At 39.9% G+C, this 22,854-nt stretch overlaps 1 protein-coding gene across 2 annotated transcripts in view; it reads right to left on the reverse strand.

The window, feature by feature from the left end:
* The window catches only part of NdufA3 (NADH:ubiquinone oxidoreductase subunit A3), a 41,716-nt gene extending 19,195 nt beyond the window's left edge, over positions 1-22,521 (reverse strand). The window contains exons 1-2 of one of the 2 annotated variants that reach the window (XM_090376969.1): positions 22,395-22,521; positions 17,298-17,369 (exon numbers count right to left, since the gene is read on the reverse strand). In XM_090376969.1, coding sequence (XP_090233095.1) covers positions 17,298-17,369; positions 22,395-22,404 — 82 coding nt within the window. In that variant the 5' untranslated portion in view covers positions 22,405-22,521. The remainder of the gene's footprint in view (positions 1-17,297; positions 17,370-22,394) is intronic. The other variant, XM_090376970.1, reaches the window with a different exon arrangement.
* Between the last annotated feature and the right edge of the window lie 333 nt (positions 22,522-22,854).

Here is a 22,854-nt window from a genome sequence, read left to right on the forward strand (position 1 = left end):
CTATAGTTTACATAAGTAAAGAACTCTTTGCTGTTTTTCTTTGCATCCCTTGCCAAAGATTTCTCGTAATCTGCCTTCGCCTGCCTAACGACCTTTGTAACTTGGTTACAGATCAACTTGTATCTAACATAGGCTTCTGTGTCACGTGTTAGTTTGTATGTATCCCATGCATTTTTCTTCTCTGCCGTATGTCTCATCTGACATCCACTTAGGCCTAAACCTTGAACAATATTTCTTAGTTGGTATGTAAAGCCTAGTAGCTTCCAAGGTAAGTTCTTTGAATGATTCCGATTTTGAATTTGCTATTGGTAACATCATCAGTTGGTCCCAATGTATAGAATTTAAATACTGTCTCAGTTCATCGTAGTCGCCTTTACGAAAGCAATAACCCTTCCCTTTACCCCTAATGGTAGTTACCTCTTTGAGTAAATCCCACTTCAGCACACTGATCACTGCCACCTAGTGGTTCATTTACCTGCAGATTCTTAATGCACGAAGAGTCACTATTGATAATCAAATCAAGAGTATTACTCCCTCTAGTTGCCTCCCGAACATGCTGATGTAGAAAACAATCATCCAATAAATCCACAAAAGCCTTGCTAGTGTGTGAGTAACCAGCCCCCAAATTCCAGTCAATATCCTGGAAATTAAAATCCCCCATTATAAGACTTTCTGATTTACTGGCCCACTCTATTTCCCAGTACAGTTTCTTATTATACTCATCAGAGTCATTAGGCCTATAGCACACTCCTACTCTCAATTTTGATCTCCCAATGCTTATGTCACACCAAACTGACTCGATACTGCACCGTCCAGCAATGTCGACTGGCTTCACTTCCTTGGATTCTATGTATTTCTTAACTAATAGCATAACCCCTCCTCCCTTCCTATCCTGTCTATCCTTTCTGTAGACATTGTACTCCCAAAATTCCAGTTCTGCATTCCTTATATCTGTGTGACACCACGTCTCTGAAATCCCCACAATATCTGCCTTTGATGTTTTGAGCAATACCTCAAATTCATCTAATTTATTTACTAAACTCCTAGCATTGGTGTACACGCAAGTATACATGCACCTGTTCTTTTTCTTAGCTACCCTAACACAACCCATGTGTCTACTTGTACCCCAATAATTCCCAGCAGTCTCTGAAATATCCTGCATCTTATTTTCCAGGCTGCAGCTCATTCCAATAGAAGCAGTGCAAGAATCACTTTCACCTCTGCCAGTGGCTACTGTTAATCTATTAGTCCTTGTATTCCCCCAATCTAGCAGTTTTCCGACCCACCTAACACTGCCTCGATAGCATCAGCAAACATTCTTGCACCCTTTCTATTTAAGTGTATCCCATCCCTGTAGAAGCAGTCTCTCTTGTTAACAAGTACAGACCAGGCTGAAAAAAATTCCAACCCTTGAGCCTTGCACAATCTTTCCAGGGCCGAATTGATCAACAGGGCTCTCATCATATACTCCCTCCTATCGTGTCTGGGCAGAATTGCAGACACTTTCAAATTCAACCCTAATTCACGGCTTTTTTTCAACAGTGACCTGTACTTGTTAAGTAATTCCACCGGTCTCCTACTCTTAATATCATTAGTGCCAACGTGTACAACTAGATCACCTTTTGTGCCCTTTAAAGATGATATCCGCTCTACAACGTCATCAACCTTTGCCCCTGGCAGACATACCCTGGTCCTGTTCCACCTATCCTTTTTACAAAGTATGTTTCCCACTTCCCTGACAATAGAGTCACCAACAACTACTAGTTCCTTTGGGACCAGCGCATTCTGCCTTGGGGGTTGCCGCTGTGTTGCGTGATGACCAAGTGCAAGCTCTGGCATTGGTGTGGGCAGCTGAGAGCTTGATGGGCCCTCACTTTTAATCCTTCAAGGGCATCCACCATGTCCTTCAAGCTCTCATATAGGCCCATAACAACGTTGAGTTGTCGCCTGATTTCCTTACACTCCTTGCATCGCGCACACACAAAGACATCCCCTATGGCAGTATCATGTCCTGTACCCGACTGTCCACAAACATCAAGCAAGTAGCGCATTTTAATAGGCTGTGATTCAGAGGGCAACTGCCCCCCCCCTCAGTTTTCCCCTGAGCCACAGCACTCCCATTAGCTTGAGCCTTTTGCTTTGCTGCTCTGGTCTGAGTCATGAATTCGATTTAATTATAATAAAATTTCACTTTTTTTAGTACAAAATTAAAACCCTAAACTTATATTCCAACACAGTTATAACTCTATATTTATGTTTCAGTATCTAGTGTTATCTACGAAATCCCTTTATATAACTTCCGTATCAAGTTAAGTATTAATTATTTATTTTTTACTAATTATTTATGTTTCGTAACCCAAGTCATTATATGTATAGTTAAAAGTACAATTTAATTGACAATGAAGTTCAACAAGATTAATTATCTGATTAATTGACAATATTATGTACTATACTATACTATATTAAGCTTATGCTATCTATTTCGAGATATTTTGTATCGCATTACAATGGCGGCAATTTACGAACGGTAAACACGTGGATTTGATACCCTTTCCGATACTAAGTAATACCTACAAAATTTCTATCTAAGTTACTTTAAACAAAGTATCGTAAATAGGAATATAAAGCTACTCTAGCAAATAAGTTAATATACCAATTTAAGCTAATAAAACAGAAAATAAATCAGAAAAAACTTCTCTGTTCCAGGAGCAGCAAAAATCTACATCCGCACGGGCTACCCTCGTTCTCAAGAATAGTTGGGAATGAATCTGTTTCAATGTACGATGAGAAAAGGAGAAATTCTTCCTTATGGCAGAGATAGCACTGAGGGAGACTATGAAAATTATGACAGATGAGATGGAAGTTTAATAATCTTATTAAGCACTAACTTAATGGCATATAATTCAGCTGTGAAGACACTACAAGCTAGCGGCAGTGTGGCTGAAATTGTACATAAAGGAAAAACTGCTGCAGAACCTACCATACTTTCAGTTTTGGAACCATCAGTATACATTTTACAGGCATGGTTGCTCATAGTAGCATGAGCTGAATGTAACTGTCTGATATTGTTAACAGGAGAGACTGCTTCTATAGAGATGGGATACACTTAAATAGAAAGGGTGCAAGAATATTTGCTGATGCTACTGAGGTAGTGTTAGGTGGGTTGGAAAACTGCGAGCTTGGGGGGATACAAGGACTAATAGATTAACAGTAGCCACTGGCAGAGGTGAAAGTGATTCTTGCACTGCTTCTATTGGAATGAGCAGCAGCCTGGAAAACAAGATGCAGGGTATTTCAGAGACTGCTGGGAGTCATTGCAGTACAAGTAAACACATGGGTTGTGTTAGGGCAGCTAAGAATAGGAACAGGTGCAGGTATACTTGCATATACACCAATCCTAGGAGTTTGGTAAATAAATTTGATGAATTTGAGGTATTGCTCAGAACATCAAAGGCAGATATTGTTGGGATATCAGAGATGTGGTGTCACACAGATATAAGGAATGCAGAACTGGAATTTGGGGAGTACAATGTGTACAGGAAGGATAGACAAGATAGGAAGGGAGGACGGGTTATACTATTAGTTAAGAAACACAAAATCCAAGGAAGTGAAGCCAGTCAACATCGCTGGACAGTGCAGTGTCGAGTCAGTTTGGTGTGACATAAGCATTGGGAGATCAAAATTGAGAGTAGGAGTGTGTTATATTCCTAATGACTCTGATGAGTGTAATAAAAAACTCTACAGGGAAATAGAGTGGGCCAGTAAATCAGAGCAGCCTCTGAAATACCCTGCATCTTATAATGGGGGATTTTAATTTCCCAGATACTGACTGGAATTTGTGGGTTGGTCACTCACACACTAGCAGGGCTTTTGTCGATTTATTGGATGATTGTTTTCTACATCAGCATGTTTGTGAGGCAAGTAGAGGGAGTAATACGCTTGATCTGATTATCAGTAGTGATTCTTCATGCATTAAGAATCTGCAGATAAAGGAACCACTAGGTGGCAGTGATCACAGTGTGCTGAAGTGGGATTTACTCAAAGAGGTAACTACCATTAGGGGTAAAGGGAAGGGTTATTGCTTCCGTAAAGGCGACTACGATGGACTGAGACAGTATTTAAATTCTATACAGTGGGACCCACTGATGATGATGTTACCAGCAGCAAATTCAAAATGGGAAGCATTCAAAGAATTTATCTTGTAAGCTACTAGGCTCTACATATCAACAAAGAAATATTGTTCAAGATTTAGACCTAAATGAATGTCAGATGAACTAATTAGACATGTGACAGAGAAGAAAAATGCATGCAATACATATAAATTAACGTGTAACTCAGAAGCCTATGATAAATATAAACTGGTCTGTAACCAAGTCACAAAGAGATTAGGTAGGCAAAGGCAGATTATGAGAAATCCTTGGCAAAGGATGCAAATAAAAACAACAAAGAGTCCTTTACCTATGTAAACTCTAGAAGGAAAGGGATGAATCAGATTGGTCCACTGGATATTAATGGTTCAACTGTTGATGATCCTGCTCAGGTGGCTAACAAACTAAATGAGTATTTTGCATCTACATTCACCAATGAGGAGTTATTCAGGGAGGGACTGCCAGAGGTGAGTTAAACTCTGGCAGTGAGCTGGATGATTTTGTAATAACTGAGAGGAAAGTGGAGGAGAAATTGTTGAAGATAAACATAAAAAAGGCATCCGGGGTGGAGGGGATCTATCCAGTTATATTAAAGGAGGCAGCAAAGGAAGTAAGCAAACCCTTAGCCATAATTATGAGAGCTTCTTTGGACTCAGGGAGGTACCCATGGACTGGAGATGTGCAACTGTGACCCCAATTCACAAAGGAGGATCAAAGGGCAACACAAATAATTATAGACCTGTTAGTTTAATACGGTTCCAGGAAAATTAATGGAGTCACTGGTTAAAGAAGCACTGCAGGATCATCTAGACAAGATTTCAGTTACAGCTTGGACACAGCATGGTTTTGTTAAGGAAAAGTCTTGCCTGACCAATTTGATTGGATGCTATGATGTGGTCACAAAGGAACTGGAATAACGTTGATATCATATATTTGGATCTTAGAAAGGCTTTTGATACACATGGAAGACTGCTGCATTAGAGGCAAATTCCTGCTATGGATAAAGGGATGGTTGAGTGGGAGAAGACAGAGAGTGGTAATCAATGGACACTGCTTATTGTGGACTAATGTCATTAGTGGAGTCCCTCAGGGTTCAGTATCGGGTCCATTGTTGTTTTCTGTATTTATAAATGATATTGATGATGGTATATCAAGCTTAATGTCCAAGTTTGCAGACGATATGAAGGTTGGCAGGGTTGTTAAGGACACTAATGACAGTACGCTGCTGCTGCAACAGGATCTAGAAAAGTTGAGCAGATGGGCTGAGAGGTGGCAAATGAAGTTTAACATTGACAAATGTAAAGTACTACATATGGGAAGCAGCAACCCCAGAGTGACATATCAACTCTGTGGTACTACACTGACAGTGGTAGAGAATGAAAAGGACCTGGGAGTAATTTTGCAAGCAGATATAAAGTTTTCTGAGCAGTGCAGACAGTCTGCAAGAGTAGCTCATAGTGTCTTGTCAGTGATATACAGGAATTTTTCTAGCAGGGATAAGGTTTGGTTTGGTTTGGTTTGGTTTTTAATGGCGCATTGGCAGCTATGGCCATAATGCGCCAAATCAAAAAATAAAACTAATACAAAAATATTGGTCAGCCTTAGAACAGGCTACCGTGTCAAAAAGGTAAAAATGATACAGTGGTTAAAGGTTAAATAAAAGGTATAAAATATAAACTTAAATCTTTGTGTATAAATTGATCGATTGTAGAAAATTAAAAACGTCAGACATGTTGTCTCTGTCACCTAAAATCTGACCGAGTGTAAAGGGTTCAGCCAGATTACTAAAACTGCTAGAAAAAGATTGTCTAAAAACAGAACATTCAATAAAAACGTGAGAGATAGTTAAAATGACGTTACACGTCTCACACATAGGTGGGCCATCCGCCCTCAGCAAAAAGGAGTGTGTTAGATGGCTATGACCTATGCGGAGCCGAGCAAGAACAACTTCCTCTTTTCGGACCCTGCGTACACTGGACTGCCATTGCATGATTACAGGCTTAATACGCTGTAGTTTATTCGCGGTCTGTTCGTGCCAAGAGTCTTGCCATTGGGAGTATAATTTACATCGTATTATTTGCCTGTAGTCTGTATAGGGGACTGACAGGCAATGACTATCCAGGGAAATGGCTGATTTGGCAGCAGTATCAGCTAATTCATTTCCCCGGATCCCAATGTGGCTTGGGATCCAGCAGAAGCGAATGTCAAATTCTGATTCAAAGGCAGAACTTAGCATCTGCCGGATCCGTGACAGGACCGGATGAGAGTTGTACCTCATCGACACTAGAGCCTGTAATACGCTCAATGAATCACAGTAAACCATGTACCTTTGGTAATCGCTATTTATAATGAACTCAAGGGCTATTTCAATTGCATGCAACTCTGCAGTATAAATGCTAGCTTCTCGTGGGATCTTGAATGATAATGTCTTCTGAGGAAATACAACAGCAGATCCCACATAAGATTCTGACTTTGAGCCATCTGTATAGACTGGCAGAAAGTCAGAGTACTGCTCTCTATGCGATGCGAAGAGTTGCTGATAGACGGCCGCCGGTGTATTAGCCTTCTCCATGATCTTGAGGGAGAAGTCGCACATTGGCAAATGTGCATACCAGGGTGGAAGGAGTTGCCTTGGTGACTGGGCAACATTGTTTACCGTCACGTTTAGTTCATTTAATAGCCCTTGCATCCGAATACCAAAAGGTCTGTTGGCAGTCCGACGGGTGTTATAGAGATTTTCCCAACGTGGCTCAAAAACTGATGTCCATGTGGGATGATCAGGCAGGGCTTTCAATTTAAAGGTGTAATGTAAAGACAACTGCTTACGTCGAAAAGATAGGGATGGTTCATTTGCTTCGACGTAAAGGCTTTGGACTGGAGATGTGCGAAATGCTCCTGTGGCTATCCGAATGGCCTGATGGTGAACTGGATTTAACCACCGAAGTGCACTATCTCTAGCAGATCCATATACCTGGGACCCATAATCGAGTTTAGAACGGACAAGGGCTCGGTAAAGACGAAGAAGAGTAGAGCGATCTGCGCCCCATGATGTTGACGAAAGGGCACGAAGGATGTTAAGCCCTTTAACACACCTTGTCCTAAGCTGACGAATATGTTGAACAAATGTCAGCTTTTTGTCGAAGATAAGTCCAAGGAATTTGACTTCTGCTACGACTGGGATGTTGTTTTGCCCAAGCCTTAAATCCGGTTCAGGATGAAGATTACGTTTGCGACAGAAGTGTACACAAATGGTCTTCTGTGATGAAAATCTGAACCCATTAGCCAATGACCAAGATGTAAGGTGGTCAATGGCTTTCTGCAGTTGCCTTTCAATGACCCTCATATTGCATGAATGACAAAATATAGTAAAGTCGTCAACATAGAGGGCATTGTGTATTGTGGGCGGAAGTTGTTCCGTGATAGAGTTTATTTTGATTGCAAAAAGCGTGACACTTAGAACGGACCCTTGTGGGACTCCCTCTTCCTGACAGAACTCTCTCGAGAGAGTAGATCCTAAACGCACTTGAAAATGGCGATTGGAAAGGAAGTTTTTGATAAAGAGAGGAAGGTTACCCCTAAGACCAAAGTTGTAGAGGTCTTTTAATATTCCAAATCGCCAGGCTGTGTCGTACGCTTTTTCAATATCAAAGAAAACTGCTACCAGATGCTCGGATTTAATAAAAGAGTCACGAATGTATGTTTCAAGTCGGATTAAATGATCCAAAGTGGATCTGTCTCTTCGGAAGCCGCACTGAGTCCTGGAAAGCAGGTCATTTGTTTCCAAATACCACACAAGGCGGGCATTAACCATTCTTTCCAGGACCTTGCACAAACAGCTTGTCAGAGCAATAGGCCGATAGTTACTTGGATATCTAGGATCCTTTCCTGGTTTTGGGAAGGCAAGAACGATTGCTTTCCGCCAGGAATCCGGAAATTGTTTATCAAGAAAAATTCTGTTAAATAAAATTAATAAGTGATTTTTAGACTGTGGTGACAGATGTTTTATCATTTCGTAGTGGATGTCATCGGGCCCGACAGCACTTGCATGCGTAAGAAAGAGTGCTGCATTTAACTCTTCCTGTGTAAAGGGCTTGTTATATGGTTCGAGCCCTTTTGAAGAGAAATTTAATGGATGTTTCTCACGTTTTTCTTTCAAGGCCAAGAACTCTGGAGGGAATGATGTTGTTGCAGATATTTTCGCAAATGTTTCACCTAGAGTATTTACAACTGCAGTTCGGTCTGCAATTAGACATCCATTGTGCTCGAGAATCACCGAAGGGCACGGTGGGTATTTGCCCTTCATTTTCCGGATCTTGTCCCAGACTACTTTTGAGTTGGCAGTCTGGGTTATGGATGATGTAAAACGGATCCAAGATTTCCTTTGGCTCTGACGTTGGATATAACGTGCTTTTGCACGTGCACGTTTAAAGGATATTAGATTATCAGTCGTGGGATATCGACGGAATATCCCCCAGGCTTTGTTTTGTGCCTTTTTTGCTGTTGTGCACTCCGAATTCCACCAAGGTTTAGGAAATAGTGGAAACCGGCTGGATGTTTTTGGGATTGCAATTGCAGCTGATTGGACAATACTTTCTGTAACGTACGTGACTGCATCATTGATATGTTCCCGACTGACTGTAGCGAGGTCAAGATTTGCCAGATGTTGAAAGGCATTCCAGTCAGCCTGATCAATCTTCCACCGCGGTAAACTAAATGGCTGACACGGTCTACCACTAGTTAAGGTGGTGATCACGGGGAAATGATCACTTCCATATGGGTTTTCTTCCACCTCCCATATAGCTGAAGGAAGGAGGGAAGGGGAACAGATAGAAAGATCAATGGCAGAAAAAGTACGGGTAGGCATGTGAAAGAAAGTGTGTCTTCCCACATTGAGAAGGGAGAGGTCATTGTCATTGAGCATACGCTCTATGACTCGTCCCCTTCCGTTAATGTTAGTACTACCCCACAGAGTGTTATGTCCATTACAGTCCCCAAGAAATAATAAAGGGGGAGGCAATTGCGTGACGAGATCATCAAGGTCTTTCTGGAGGATGTCAATACCAGGTGGTAAATAAACAGAGCAAACAGTTAATAAAAACCCCACTTTAAGGCGAATTGCTACAGCCTCTACGTTGGTTGTAAGTTGCAAAGGCTGAAAGGGAATCTGGTTGCTCACGAGGATTGCAACTCCTCCATGGGCAGGACCATCCACAATTCTATCCTTACGAATGATGGTAATGTTATTCATGGTGGGGTCATTATTTGCCTTTAAATAAGTCTCCTGTATGCAAAAGCAAACTGGTTTGTGCTTTTGCAGGAGTGCCTTGATGTCGTCAATATTTTGCCGGAATCCACGACAATTCCACTGTAGGAATTTAGCCATTATTTGGACTTGGTGGGTCCATCAGGCGGCTTCCGAGGTGCTGAGGGCTTAATTTTGTCAGTCTTGGATTTATCTTTTTTGGGGAAGAATGGACGCTGTCCCGTGTCCATTTCCTCCTCCGTAAAGAGTTCCAAAACTGACTCATCATGTACCTCCTTCTGCTCGATATCCATGTTTTCCTGGGTACTAGGTGTTACTTCCCCTTTCTTATTCTTTTCTTTTGCTTTTGTTACTTGTGGAGCATTAGGAGGTACCGATATAGGAGTGGCAGCTGATTGGTCCTTCTGTGCAGGTTTTTGGGAGCTTAAAAGATAACGTGCAATGGGAGTAAATGATTCTTTTGGGGGGACGGACATGTCCGTCTGAGTCCCAATCGAACATTTCCCTGCTACCTTCTGGGCGTAGGTAGGTTTTTTGATGTTAAGAGGTTTCACTGCTTTTCTTGCCTCCTGGTACGATATGTTGAGCTCTGCCTTCAGCCGTTGGATTTCTTTTTCTTCTTTCCACCTCTGGCATGCCCTTGAATAGGCCGGATGTTCTCCCTCACAGTTAATGCAGGTGGGTTTGGTGGCTGAACATGCTGTTGTTTCGTGGTCCTTTGCACCGCACCGGGCGCATGCAAGGACTCCACGGCAGGCCATTTGAGAATGTCCATACTTCTGACATTTAAAACACCGTAAAGGGTTCGGAATGTATGGACGTACTGGACAGTTGATGTATCCAGCTTTGATCTCATCAGGAGGTTTGGGAGAGTTAAAAGTCAGGATAACACTCCTGGTTTTAACAATTTTCCCATCCCTTCGCGCAGTGATTCTCTTGACGGCAGTAACTCCCTGTGGTTTTAGTTCGGAGCAGATTTCCTCCTCGGTGACGTCGAGAAGGTCCCACTCCGAAATGACACCTCTCGATGAATTTAGTGTTCTGTGTGGTGTCACTGTTACGGGTATACCTCCGATTGATGTTACTCGGAGTAGATGTTCAGACTGCCCGTCATTTTTTGTTTCAATCAAGAGGTCCCCAGAACGGAGCCTCTTAACTGACTTGGGTGTACCTGCTAACCCATCCAACCCTTTTTGTATAAAAAAGGGCGACATTTTACCAATCGGTGTTTCATTGGTGGAATGCATTATTAAGAACCTTGGGACTGGCCCTGATGGTAGTTCGGTTCGCTGCCTCTTTGTAGCAATAATGCTATCTGCCTCTCCGTCGTTATTTTCAGATAGGGACCGGGTTGGGGCCCCTGAAGGAATACGTTTATCAGGATTCATGAAGTTATTTAAATTGTTCAGTGCCCGGGCTCCCCACCCACCACGGAGCCCAAAGGGACGCCCACTACCCGGCATGCAATAAATGCGCTCGGGAGTGGGACGCCAGGGCTACCCAGACACTATACCCGCACCGCCGCCAGCCTGAATCCTGTCCCTCGGACCATGAGGGTAGGGGCGTGGCATTGACACGGTTGACCCTCGCAGGCGAGCCTACTAGCCGATTGATCCTAGCCGGGCCTTCCAGGACCACCCGTCTTGTCGAAGCAGGGGCCAAAGTGGTGTATTGAAGCTGGGCCCCTCAACCACCAGGATCCCCCTTTCCGAATTTCCACGGGTCGCAGCGCACGGCAAACACGCCGGATTCCATTGATGTAAGCCCGGAACCTAGGCTGTGGGCGTTGGATCCCAGTGATGCTAGTCTGGAAGTCCAGCAGCATCACTGGGAGGTCCCCTCACCACGTACAGGTGCCCACGTCGAGGGGCAGGGATAAGGAGGTGATTATCCCCTTATATAAAGCAATGGTCGGGCTACACCTTGAGTACTGTATACAGGTCTGGAGGCCTCATTTCAAGAAGGATGTAGAGCTGTTGCAACGAGTACAGAGAAGGGCAACAAGATTAGTGAATGGAACAAAGGGTTGCTCTTATGAAGAAAGGCTTAAATTTTGCAAATTACAGTGTCTGGAGACTAGGCACCTGCGAGGTGATCTGATTGAGGTGTATAAAGCCTTAAATGGCTTGAGCATGCTCAATGCTGATGGAATTCTTCCTCTTGCTCAGAATAATCATTTGAGACGGCATAAATTCAAATTGAGGAAAGACAGATGTAGGATAGATGTGTGGAAGTTTACCTTTAGCCAGTGGGTGGTTGGTTGGTGGAACAGACTTCCATCCTTTGTTGTGGAAGTTGATAGCCTAAATAAATTTAAGACTGAGCTGGACAGGTACTTGAAACGAATGGAGGGGTGAAATGGGAGCGTTTTTTTTTTTTTTGGCTGATGCGGCATAAGCTTGCTTTCTTGCATCATATGCCTCTACTAATGCTAATATTGCAGGGAGGTATATTTTTCCCCCACTGGAGAAAATGTATATCTTGAAAGACAGACACGTATGTCCAAGATGGAACAGGTTCAGTTGTGTTTTGAAATATTTCATTTAAATTGACATTCCAACCCTGAACAAGCTCTTTGATCCTGAGCGAGGCAAGTCTATTTTCATTTGATTTCAGATAATGAGCTTCGATATAAAGACTTTGAATCGGAGAAGTCCTGAAAGCTCTAAGCGCAGTCCTCAGAGCACTGTGATGGATCAAATTTAGCCGTTGTAAAGTAGTGCTCCTGGAAGAGTCATACAATGGAAACCATAAGCCTTGAAAGGATTAAACATCTATAAAGATGCAGCAAAGTATACCAATCAGCTCCCCATGACATCAACGAGACTAATCGAAGTATATTCAAATGCTTCATACAAGTTCTCAAATAAGTGATGTGTGCTTGGAAATTTAGTTTGCGGTCTAACATTAGTCCAAGAAATTTAACAGTATTAACAAGCGGGAGTGGAGTATTGTTTATTTGTAGTTCAGCTTCAGGATGGAGAGCTCGTTTCTTGCAAAAGTGAGTGACAGTGCATTTCTTTTCTGATAGTCAGTAGCCATTCCATGAAGTCCAGGATTCTATTTTGGTTATGACAAGTTGGAGCTGCCGCTCGATGGTATTCATACTTTGGAATTGACAGGAAATGGTAAGGTCATCTACATACATATTAGTTTAAACAGTTTTTCGGATATTTCGGATATCTTGTGTCATGCTGCTAACTCGTTTTGAAAATAGTGTTGGGCTAAGTACTGATCCCTGCGGGACTCCCTCTTCCTGATTATGAGATGTAGAGAGTACGTTTTTATATCGGACCTGAAAAGAACGCAACTGCAGGAAATTTTGAATTATTTTCGGCAAATGGTTCCTAAGCCCCAAATGGCAAAGGTCCATAATAATACTAATGATGCCATGTAGTGTCAAATGCTTTTTCAAGATCTAAATTGACCATGACTAGATGTTGTTTCATGACAAAAGCAATGTGGATAGGAAATTTGGCTTTCATAAGCACTCCTAGCATTGATCTATTCTTCTGAAAGCCATACTGTTGTTCTGGAAGGAGATTCTCCGACTCCAGGATGTAAATGAGCATAGTATGAACCGTCCTTTCGAAAATTTTTCCCATGCAGCTCGTAAGAGATAGTGGCCTGTAATTTTCAACACAGGAAGAATCTTTTCCTGGTTTTGGTGAGGCAATAATGAACGAATGGTGCCACGAAGAAGGACAGGCATTTTCAGAGAAGATCCAATTATAAAAAATGAATAGGGTTCTCAAGTCTTTAAGTAAATGCTTTAGCATAAGGTAATGAACTCCATCTGGACCTGCAGCACTATTGAAAGATCTGTTTAATGATTCTTGAAGTTCCATTAATGTAAAGAGTTGGTTGTATGGGAATGAGCAGTGCGTGAAGTTGATTTCATACCGTTCTTCACCTGCTTTGATGTTCTGGAAGGTGAGCACATAGGAGACAGAAGCAGAGATTTTTGCAAATGATTCTGCTAGTGCATTGGCAACTTCTTCAGCTGTAGATAGGTCTTTCCCTTTCCAATGAAGTACTGGAGAGGGCAGTCGAATGAATTTTTTATTTAATGCCTGTATTCTTTTCCAGATGACCTGTGTACCAGTGTCTTTGGTGATGGTTGAGGGAAAAGCAATCCATAAATCCCATTTCGCTTTACGCCTAACTTGTTCACCCTCCATCATGATTGGAATGATGAAGGGTGAACAAACTGACAAGTCTATTACAGAAGCAGATCCAGTTGGCAGGTTGTGTAGATAGGAGATGCAGAATTTAATAAATTAAGATCATTATTATTCATGAGTTCCTCCATCAATTTGCCTCTTCTGTCCATTGTAGCAGACCCCCACAATGGATGGTGTCCATTAAAGTCATCAAAAAGACAAATTGGAGTTGTGCAATGAGATTGTCAAGTTCTAAAAGCAGGAGTGGAGCAGATGGCAGAATATAGATGGAAACAGTGGTAAATGATGTACCAACTGCAATGTGAGCTGCCACAGCTTCTAAGGTAGTTCTCAATTGGATCGGCTTGGATGGAATGTTAGTGTTAACAAGAATAGCTACTCCTCCACATGCAAGTGATTCTAAGTTCCTAACTCATCTGTACATGATATAACTTGAATATTTTGGCAAAATTGAGGTGACAAGAATGTTTCCTGTAAGCATACACCTATGGGGACTAAATTGAGCTATTAAATCTCTTAAGTCTTGAGTTTTGAGAACGAGCGTAGCCTGTGCGGACGTAGATTTTTGCCGCTCCTGGAACAGAGAAGTTTTTTCTGTTTTATTAGCTTCTGTTTTATTTCTTTTTTTATTATTTTCTGTTTTATTTCTGTTAAATTGGCATATTAACTTATTTTCTAGAGTAGCTTTATATTACTATTTACAATACTTAGTTTAAAGTAACTTAGATAGAGATTTTGTAAGTATTACTTAGTATCGGTAAGGGTATCAAATCCACGTGTTTACCGTTCGTAACTTGCCGCCATTGTTACGCGATACAAAACATCTCGAACTAGATAGCATAAGCTTAATATAGTATAGTTTAAAGTCATCAAAAAGACAAATTGGAGTTGTGCAATGAGATTGTCAAGTTCTAAAAGCAGGAGTGGAGCAGATGGCAGAATATAGATGGAAACAGTACATAATATTGTCAATTAATCTTGTTGAACTTCACTGTTAATTAAATTGTATTTTTAACTATACATATAACGACTTAGGTTACGTAACATAAATAATTAGTAAAAATAAATAATTAATACTTCACTTGATACGGAAGTTATATAAAGGGATTTCGTAGATAACACTCGATACTGAAACATAAATATAGTGTTATAACTGTGTTGGGATACAAGTTTAGGGTTTTAATTTTGTACTGAAATTGATATTTTATTGAAATTAAATAGAAATCATGACTCAGACCAGAGCAGCAAAGCAAAAGGCTCAAGCTAATGGGAGTGCTGTGGCTCAGGGGAGAACTGAGGGGGGGGGGGAAGTTGCCCTCTGAATCACAGCCTTTTAAAATGCACTACTTGCTTGATGTTTGTGGAGCAGTCGCGTACGGGACATGATACTACCATGGGGGATGTCTTTGTGTGTGTGTGCGATGAAAGGAGTGTAAGGAAATCAGGTGACAACTCAGCGTTGTTATGGGCCTATATGAGAGCTTGAAGGACAGGGTGGATGCCCTCGAAGGATTAAAAGTGAGGGCCCATCAAGCTCTCAGCTGCCCACACCAATGCCAGAGCTTGCACTTGGTCATCACGCAACACAGCGGCAGTCCCCAAGGCAGAATGCGCTGGTCCCAAAGGAACTAGTAGTTGTTGGTGGCTCTATTGTCAGGGAAACGGGAAACATGCTTTGTAAAAAGGATAGGTGGAACAGGACCAGGGTATGTCTGCCAGGGGCAAAGGTTGATGACGTTGTAGAGCGGATATCATCTTTTAGGGGCACAAAAGGTGATAAAGTTGTACATGTTGGCGCTAATGATATTAAGAGTAGGAGACTGGTGGAATTACTTAACAAGTACAGGTCACTGTTGAAAATAAGCCATGAATTAGGGTTGAATTTGAAAGTGTCTGCAATTCTGCCCAGACACAATAGGAGGGAGTATATGATGAGAGCCCTGTCGATCAATTCGGCCCTGGAAAGATTGTGCAAGGCTCAAGGGGTAGAATGTTTTTCAGCCTGGTCTGTACTTGTTAACAGGAGAGACTGCTTCTACAGGGATGGGATACACTTAAATAGAAAGGGTGCAAGAATGTTTGCTGATGCTATCGAGGCAGTGTTAGGTGGGTCAGAAAACTGCTAGATTGGGGGGATACAAGGACTAATAGATTAACAGTAGCCACTGGCAGAGGTGAAAGTGATTCTTGCACTGCTTCTATTGGAATAAGCAGCAAGCTGGAAAATAAGATGCAGGATATTTCAGAGACTGCTGGGAATCGCTGGGGTACAAGTAAACACATGGGTTGTGTATACTTGCGTGTACACCAATAAATTCAAATTGAGGAAAGACTGATGTAGGATAGACGTACGGAAATTTGCCTTTAGCCAGCGGGTGGTTGGTTGGTGGAACAGACTTCCATCCCTTGTTGTGGAAGTTGATGGCCTAAATAAGTTTAAGGCTCAGCTGGACAGGTATTTCGAACAAACAGAGGGGTGAAGTGGAAGTGGTTATTTTTTATTTTTTATTTATTTTTTTTTTGGCTGATGCTGCATAAGCTTGCTTTCTTGCATCATATGCCGATGCTAATGCTAAAAGTCATCAAAATGACTGCTTAGTCCTCTGCAATTCCACTGTACGAAGTTGTGCATTATTTAGGTCTACTCGATGATAATTCATCTGACTGTGTTTTGTTCGCGAGACATTTTTTCTGGTCTTTTTTTGGAAATGTGTGGCATCCAATATCCATGGTGTCATCTGCATAAAGTTCTAGAATGGGCTCCTCATTATCTAACAGCTCATCTACATCCATACTGTTGGTGGGAAATTCCATTTTTTAGAGCCTGAGTCAGATTTTAATTGTTCCTTTCAACCAGGACAGATGGGGTATGAATAGGGATGCTGATTGGAGTATTTGTGGCTTTGCTAGTTTTTTTTTGGAGGATTATCTTTTTTAAGGTTGAAAGTGTAGATTTAAGCAAATTTGCTAGAGAGGTGTTAAACGGAACTGATACATATGTTTGAGCTGCAGTAGAAACAATGTTTTGAGCGTGAGCTGCATAGGAACGATTACTAGGCATGGTCAAATTAATTTGTCTACGTGCCTCAGGAAACGTAACTTTATTTTCTATTTTGTATTTTTGAATTTTCTTTCCTGTTATCCATAGCACACAAGTTTTGGAAAAGGCTGGAATGGCTTCCTTTGCAGTTTGGACAAACAGGGGTTTTGATTGAGCAATCCGCTTGAGTGTGTTCTTTAGATCTGCAGATGGGACATACAGCATCACCACGACACACCTGCTGGGAATGACCGTATTTCTGACATTTGAAACAACAAACAGGATTCGGAATGTAAGGTCGAATCAGACAGTTTAAATAACCAGCTTTAATTGAGGGTGAAAACTCTGGAGTGCTAAATTTAAGAATAATGGATCTAGTTGGAGTGAGATTTCCATCTTTTTAATCATAATAACATAATCGGGTAATGGTTTCTCTATTTGGCCAATGCTCAATAAACCTAGCTTCCTTGCATCATTTTGCCTTCATTAATAATAAGAATGTGCTTAAATAACATTTATAAAACTCTCAGTAAAAGCATAAATAAATATATCTACACTTATATAATGAATGATTTTTACCATACAGTTAAATAGATCAAAGTGAATGTGTGTGTGTGTGTGTGTGTGAGAGAGAGAGAGAGAGAGAGAGAGAGAATAACAACCAATTAATCCCATGAATGCTGATCCAACTATCTCTGGATGGTGATGAAAGGCCCACTTGAATCCTCTAACTGCTGCAGAGAAAAAATACATAAGATCAACGAATTACATATCACAGCAAAAATCAGTAGTAACTACACATTTACAGCTACAAAATATAGATTAGAGACTTGTAATGATTGGAAACCTTAAGCATTGAAAATAAATCAAGTTATAATTATGGTACACTTTTTTTAACTTACCAACTTTTTTTAACTTAAAGAGAACAAAAATCCCCAAAGGAATTTGCATATAAGTCTGGTTAATCAGTATTTAATTTTAAAAACCAACATTCACCAGTTTTTAATTTTAACAATATTTCATTCCAATTTATTTTGACCTTTAATATTTTAAATTCACTTTTAATCACTTCACACTATTCTCCAAAATTTGGATTGAAAATGAGCAGAGTAAATCAAATAAGTTGCATCTGTTTTACTATGCAAATGGGAGGAATGGTTCCTCCCATGTTGAATACTTTTCTCAAGTCTAAGTATATAATGTCAAAATTGTTCCTTGCATCCAACTCCAGAGTCACCATATCATAGTAGTTCATCAGGTTAGTCAAGAGATTCCCTTCTTAATGGTTCATTTATCTGGGCATATTAGTGTTTTTCTGTTCCTTACACATGCACTGAGTTAATGGAGCAAAAAGGGTTACACCATTTATAACCTTAAAAAATAGCAAAAAATAATTCAGAATTGTTCGCTTTTTGATGACACTTTTATTTTCACTCTGTTATGAATATAAAAAATCCATTTTTTTATATTATAAACATATTTCTAATTTTTTTTTATAAAAAATCTCTGCAGCACTTTAGACATTTTTTTTTCATACTCTCTTACTTGGGAGTTTTGAATATTATCTACGTTATTATTTTTAACTGACATGTGAATGAAATGTTGATTGAATAACCCAAATGGTTTCACAATTGGATGCCAACCAGACTCTTCCATGATTCAAAGCCAGAAAGTGTAACAATTGGATGTGCTACCATAATACATAACAAGCGTGCACTTCGATAACTGGATGTCAGAAATGACAATAATTTTAAATTCAGGCATGTTTTTCAGCATGTACATTTAATTAATTACTGAGAATAGGCTTAACTTGATTCTGCATTTTTCTATTTATGCAAAAACCAACAGAGATTTCAGGAATTTTCAATGGCAAAATCAAAAAAAAAAAAAAAAAACTTTGTTGAAAGGTATTAGGTGTTTCATCACAGAACTAAGTAGATTAAGAGCATGACACTGCTTATAGACCCCAATCCAAGTGTGTGGGTCTTGAAGGCCTCACATGCCTATCAGGGTTAACTCTAAAGGTTTTGAGCATTCCTTTGCAGTCTCCTTCAATATAACTGGATAAAAACCATAGACAACTGGGGGAAACCCACTTTCAAGTATAGTAGTTTTTCTATTAGATTTTCTTTTGCTGTAACATCATTATGACATATCCTACTATGGACAGGTATATCAGCACAATATCCCCCACCCAGAAAAGAACCTTTATAAGATATTCCTCATGTGGCATGGTGCATAGGTAAACTGTGTTGTTTAACGATAATAAAGCACTCAAACCTTTATTGGTATAATTATGTTCATTTACGAATTGGAAATATATACAGGGTGTTTCAGTTAAACGTTTCAGAACTTCTAAGAGGGGTAGGGTACATCCTGACAACTCGAAATCATATAGCAATGTGGGGTCGGAAATGCTTTCCTGAAGCGGTGTTGTACACAGAAGCACCATAAAAAGAAAAGAGACCGTAAGTGAGAAATCGTTTTAATAATACATGAAAAGAAGCAAAAGGTACATGGATTAAAGTAAGTGTTCGAAGTTTCTTCGACGGGCTACAATGCACGCCTCACATCTCCGACGCATGGACATCCGAACATTCTGGAATATTCCAGGCGAATTTCTTCGGCAGCTACTGCGATTCTTGCAACCAGCTCCTCAGCATTGTCAACAGGGGTGTCATAAACTAGCGATTTCATATGACCCCAGAAATAAAAATCAAGACATGATAGGTCGGGTGACCGAGCAGGCCAACGCACGGGACCACCACGTCCGATCCACTGTTGACCAAATGTGACATCCAGGTAGTTACGAACATCTCCGCTATAATGGGCAGGGGCTCCATCGTGTTGGAACCACATTGTCTGTTGCGTCGAGGCAGAAATCTGTTCATCTCTCAAAAGTTGTGGCAATACTTGCTGCAGAAAGATCAAGTAGATAGGTCCGGTTAGACGACACGGTAACAGGTAAGGTCCGATGAGGTGATCTCCCATAATACCGGCCCATACATTGACCGAAAATCGAATCTGTGCTGCACGACGACTTCTGTGTACAATACCGCTTCAGGAAAGCATTTCCGACCCCACATTGCTATATGATTTCGAGTTGTCAGGATGTACCCTACCCCTCTTAGAAGTTCTGAAACGTTTAACTGAAACACCCTGTATACAATGGAGTAAAACGTTTCATGGTATTTACTTATCACTTCTTCAGTGACATCCCCAGGTGCTCACATCTGATGAGTATGGGCTTGGCACACCCAGGGTCCTGAGCTGTACATCATCATCATTATTCTCTTTCTTGGTGATTCCTTTCTACTTTTCTCTCTCTCTCTCTCTCTCTCTCTCTCTCTCCGGGTAACTTGGAAATTTTTTTTTTGGCTGGTGCAGCATAAGCCTCAGGCTTCCTTGCACCATATGGCCAATAATAATACTAATACTAACTGTTTTTTTCAATATCACTGTCACAAAAGGTCATTTTGGTCACAAGAACTTGTTCCCCACAAAATGTTTCATTCCATTACGTACATATAGTATTTCCAATTTGGAAATGAACATAATTATACCAATGTAAGTTTGAGTGCTTTATTACCTTCAAACAAGGGCCTTTCTATTGTGAATATTAATATAAAGTATCTATTCAGCAATGTCACCAGTGACAACCATTGTATTATCAATGATTATTATTAACCATAAATCATGTTAGTGTAGCCCCAATCTTGTGGCTCTTGAACTACTATTGTGCCTTTAAATCTGGCCAACACGGATGTCTTTGTATAACAGAAGACTTAAGAATTTTATGAATTAAGAAGTCAACTGCATTTTGTTGTGTATTGATTTAAGTGTACTGTGAACAACACACAGGTATGTGTTCCTTATTTCCGATAATTTGGAATCTTCTGGAGTATTAACTTACTTTGAGATAAACTTTTATCTGTCCAAAGCACTTAATTTACATTAGATCCATTCATATATATTTGCATCCAGATCATGGAGTAACTCTTTAATATAGCAAAAATGCTGATGCCAGATACTTTTTGATATGTAGAATACCTCTATTTGAAATATGCAGCCCATTTTTTTTTACGAGCACTTCACAGTTTGCAAGACACTTTATATTTTAGTTTTCACGTATCAGTTGGACTGCTAATCAAGAAGTTCTGCAGTCAAGAGTTTAAGTGGTCAGTTTCTAGGCTATTCTATCCCCACTTTTTTTCATATCAGATTTATATATAAAGCAAGCCTCCTAGAAAGGTCAATATAAGAGGCTTTCTGCATCTGTATCTCTGGACTGCCATATTATTATTATTAGCCATATGGTGCAAGGAAGCCTGAGGCTTTTGCTGCACCAGCCAAAAAAAAAAAAAATTTCTGAGTTACCTGAGAGAGAGTCAGAAATAGAAGGGAATCACCAAGAAAGGGAAGAATGATGATATCCAGCTCAGGACCCTCGGTGTGCCTATCCCATACTCACCAGATGTGAGCCCCTAACAGACTTGGCCAAACTGCTGCTTATAAGCTGCATGAAGCTCTGACATTTGAATTGCAGCTCTGAGAAATATGGAAGGGAAAAATTCATCACTCAAAATTCCTCTGACTAATAGGAAATTAAAATAATTAAAAAACTCACAAGTAGCAACCAATATTTAATGATTTTATTACAAGTTGGCATTTTTCAAGAAATTTGCACACTTTTTCTAAATTATTCACACAGAAATATGTAGACAAGTGTGTCTTGTCTTAGAGAAAAACAAAATCTCAATTTATGGATAATTAATTATTGATAATTTACAATTTTTACTAAACAATTACTGTTGTTTCAGTGAAATTATTATTCCTTTATGTGGACTTCATCATATGCCAGTTCATTATTGAGAAAGCATGGTTTCAGTCACAAAACAACCATTACTTTACTTTGTTGTCAGCCTTCAAGTATGCTGAAATGTGAATAATTAAATATTTTATTTGATTTCAACTGTGTTGAAATATCCCGTTGAAATCCTATAATATCTTAGTTTTATTTAGATTAACAGAATCACTATCAGCCCTGACAAGTGAGGAAGGTGATTGGAGGTCTACAATAGCTGAAACTGCAATTCTTCAAGCTCGGCTAAGACTTAAATGTTAGATTTTTTAAGTAATTAAATTCATTTTTTAATAACTGGAAAAAAATTCAACAAACTTAAAATAATAAATATGTTTTTATTTTATTATCTTATTGATTTATTATATGTTAGCATTGACTTGTTGCTTTTTAATCCTCACATCTATTCTTCTCTTTCTTGTTGATTCCCTTCTCTCTCTCTCAGGGTAACTCGGGAATTTTTTTTTTTTTTTTGGCTGGTGCAGCATAAGCCTCAGGCTTCCTTGCAACATATAGCTAATAACAATAATATGCAATTTTTTTTTTTCATTTTTTATGAATAAATTACATCTGTTTTGATTGGAAATATGATTTTTTTGTATGTTAATTAATACGTTATGGGCACAATATAGTTACACATTAGGCAAAATATAGTTGCCCAAATAACTACTGTTTCTAAAAAAACCTACTCCGTTCCCCCAGCCCATGAGATTCCACATCTCAAAAAGCTTCCCGAAAGTGCAAATGAATGTCGAAAATTAAAGCAAACGATTACCAAATCCTAATGAACATCACATCTCATATGATCGAGAATTCACTGTTTAAGCTTAAACAATTGCTTCAACGTACATTCATTTGGCTAATCTAACAACAACAGAGACTTGCAACCCCTTATTACCTGAAGACATCGCTTGATTTCTGCAATTATGAAGATCTCAACACGTTTTAAAGTTTTTGTGGACAAAGTCGACAGAATTTAGTCGGTTTTGCATTGGAGCACTAATCACGGCGGAATGTGACTTCAGCTTCGTACTCAGCAGAGTAGTATTTTTTTACAGTAATCGATTTCTTCTGTGGTGTGTTTTAAATCTTCTTAATTTTATTAGTTTTTTTATCGTAATATTTTTGATATAAGTGTGTCAAAAATAAACGTGGTGTGCTTGCTAAGCGCCAATGCAACCTAGGCTACTGTATGTTATATCGTAGTAGTAGTGGTAGTGGCATGTGATGCAAGAAAGCAAATGTATATCGTATCCTCGTTGTTGTTGTAGAGTTTTTAGCGAATTAGCAACTAAGACCATGTTACGCCGTAAAGAATATGTCTGTAAATTGCGTTTATTTTCTCTGATCGATTTGCT

Source organism: Mastigoproctus giganteus, chromosome 7 (genome assembly GCF_048544385.1).
Source record: "Mastigoproctus giganteus isolate SK-2022 chromosome 7, ASM4854438v1, whole genome shotgun sequence".
Lineage (NCBI taxonomy): Eukaryota > Metazoa > Arthropoda > Arachnida > Uropygi > Thelyphonidae > Mastigoproctus > Mastigoproctus giganteus.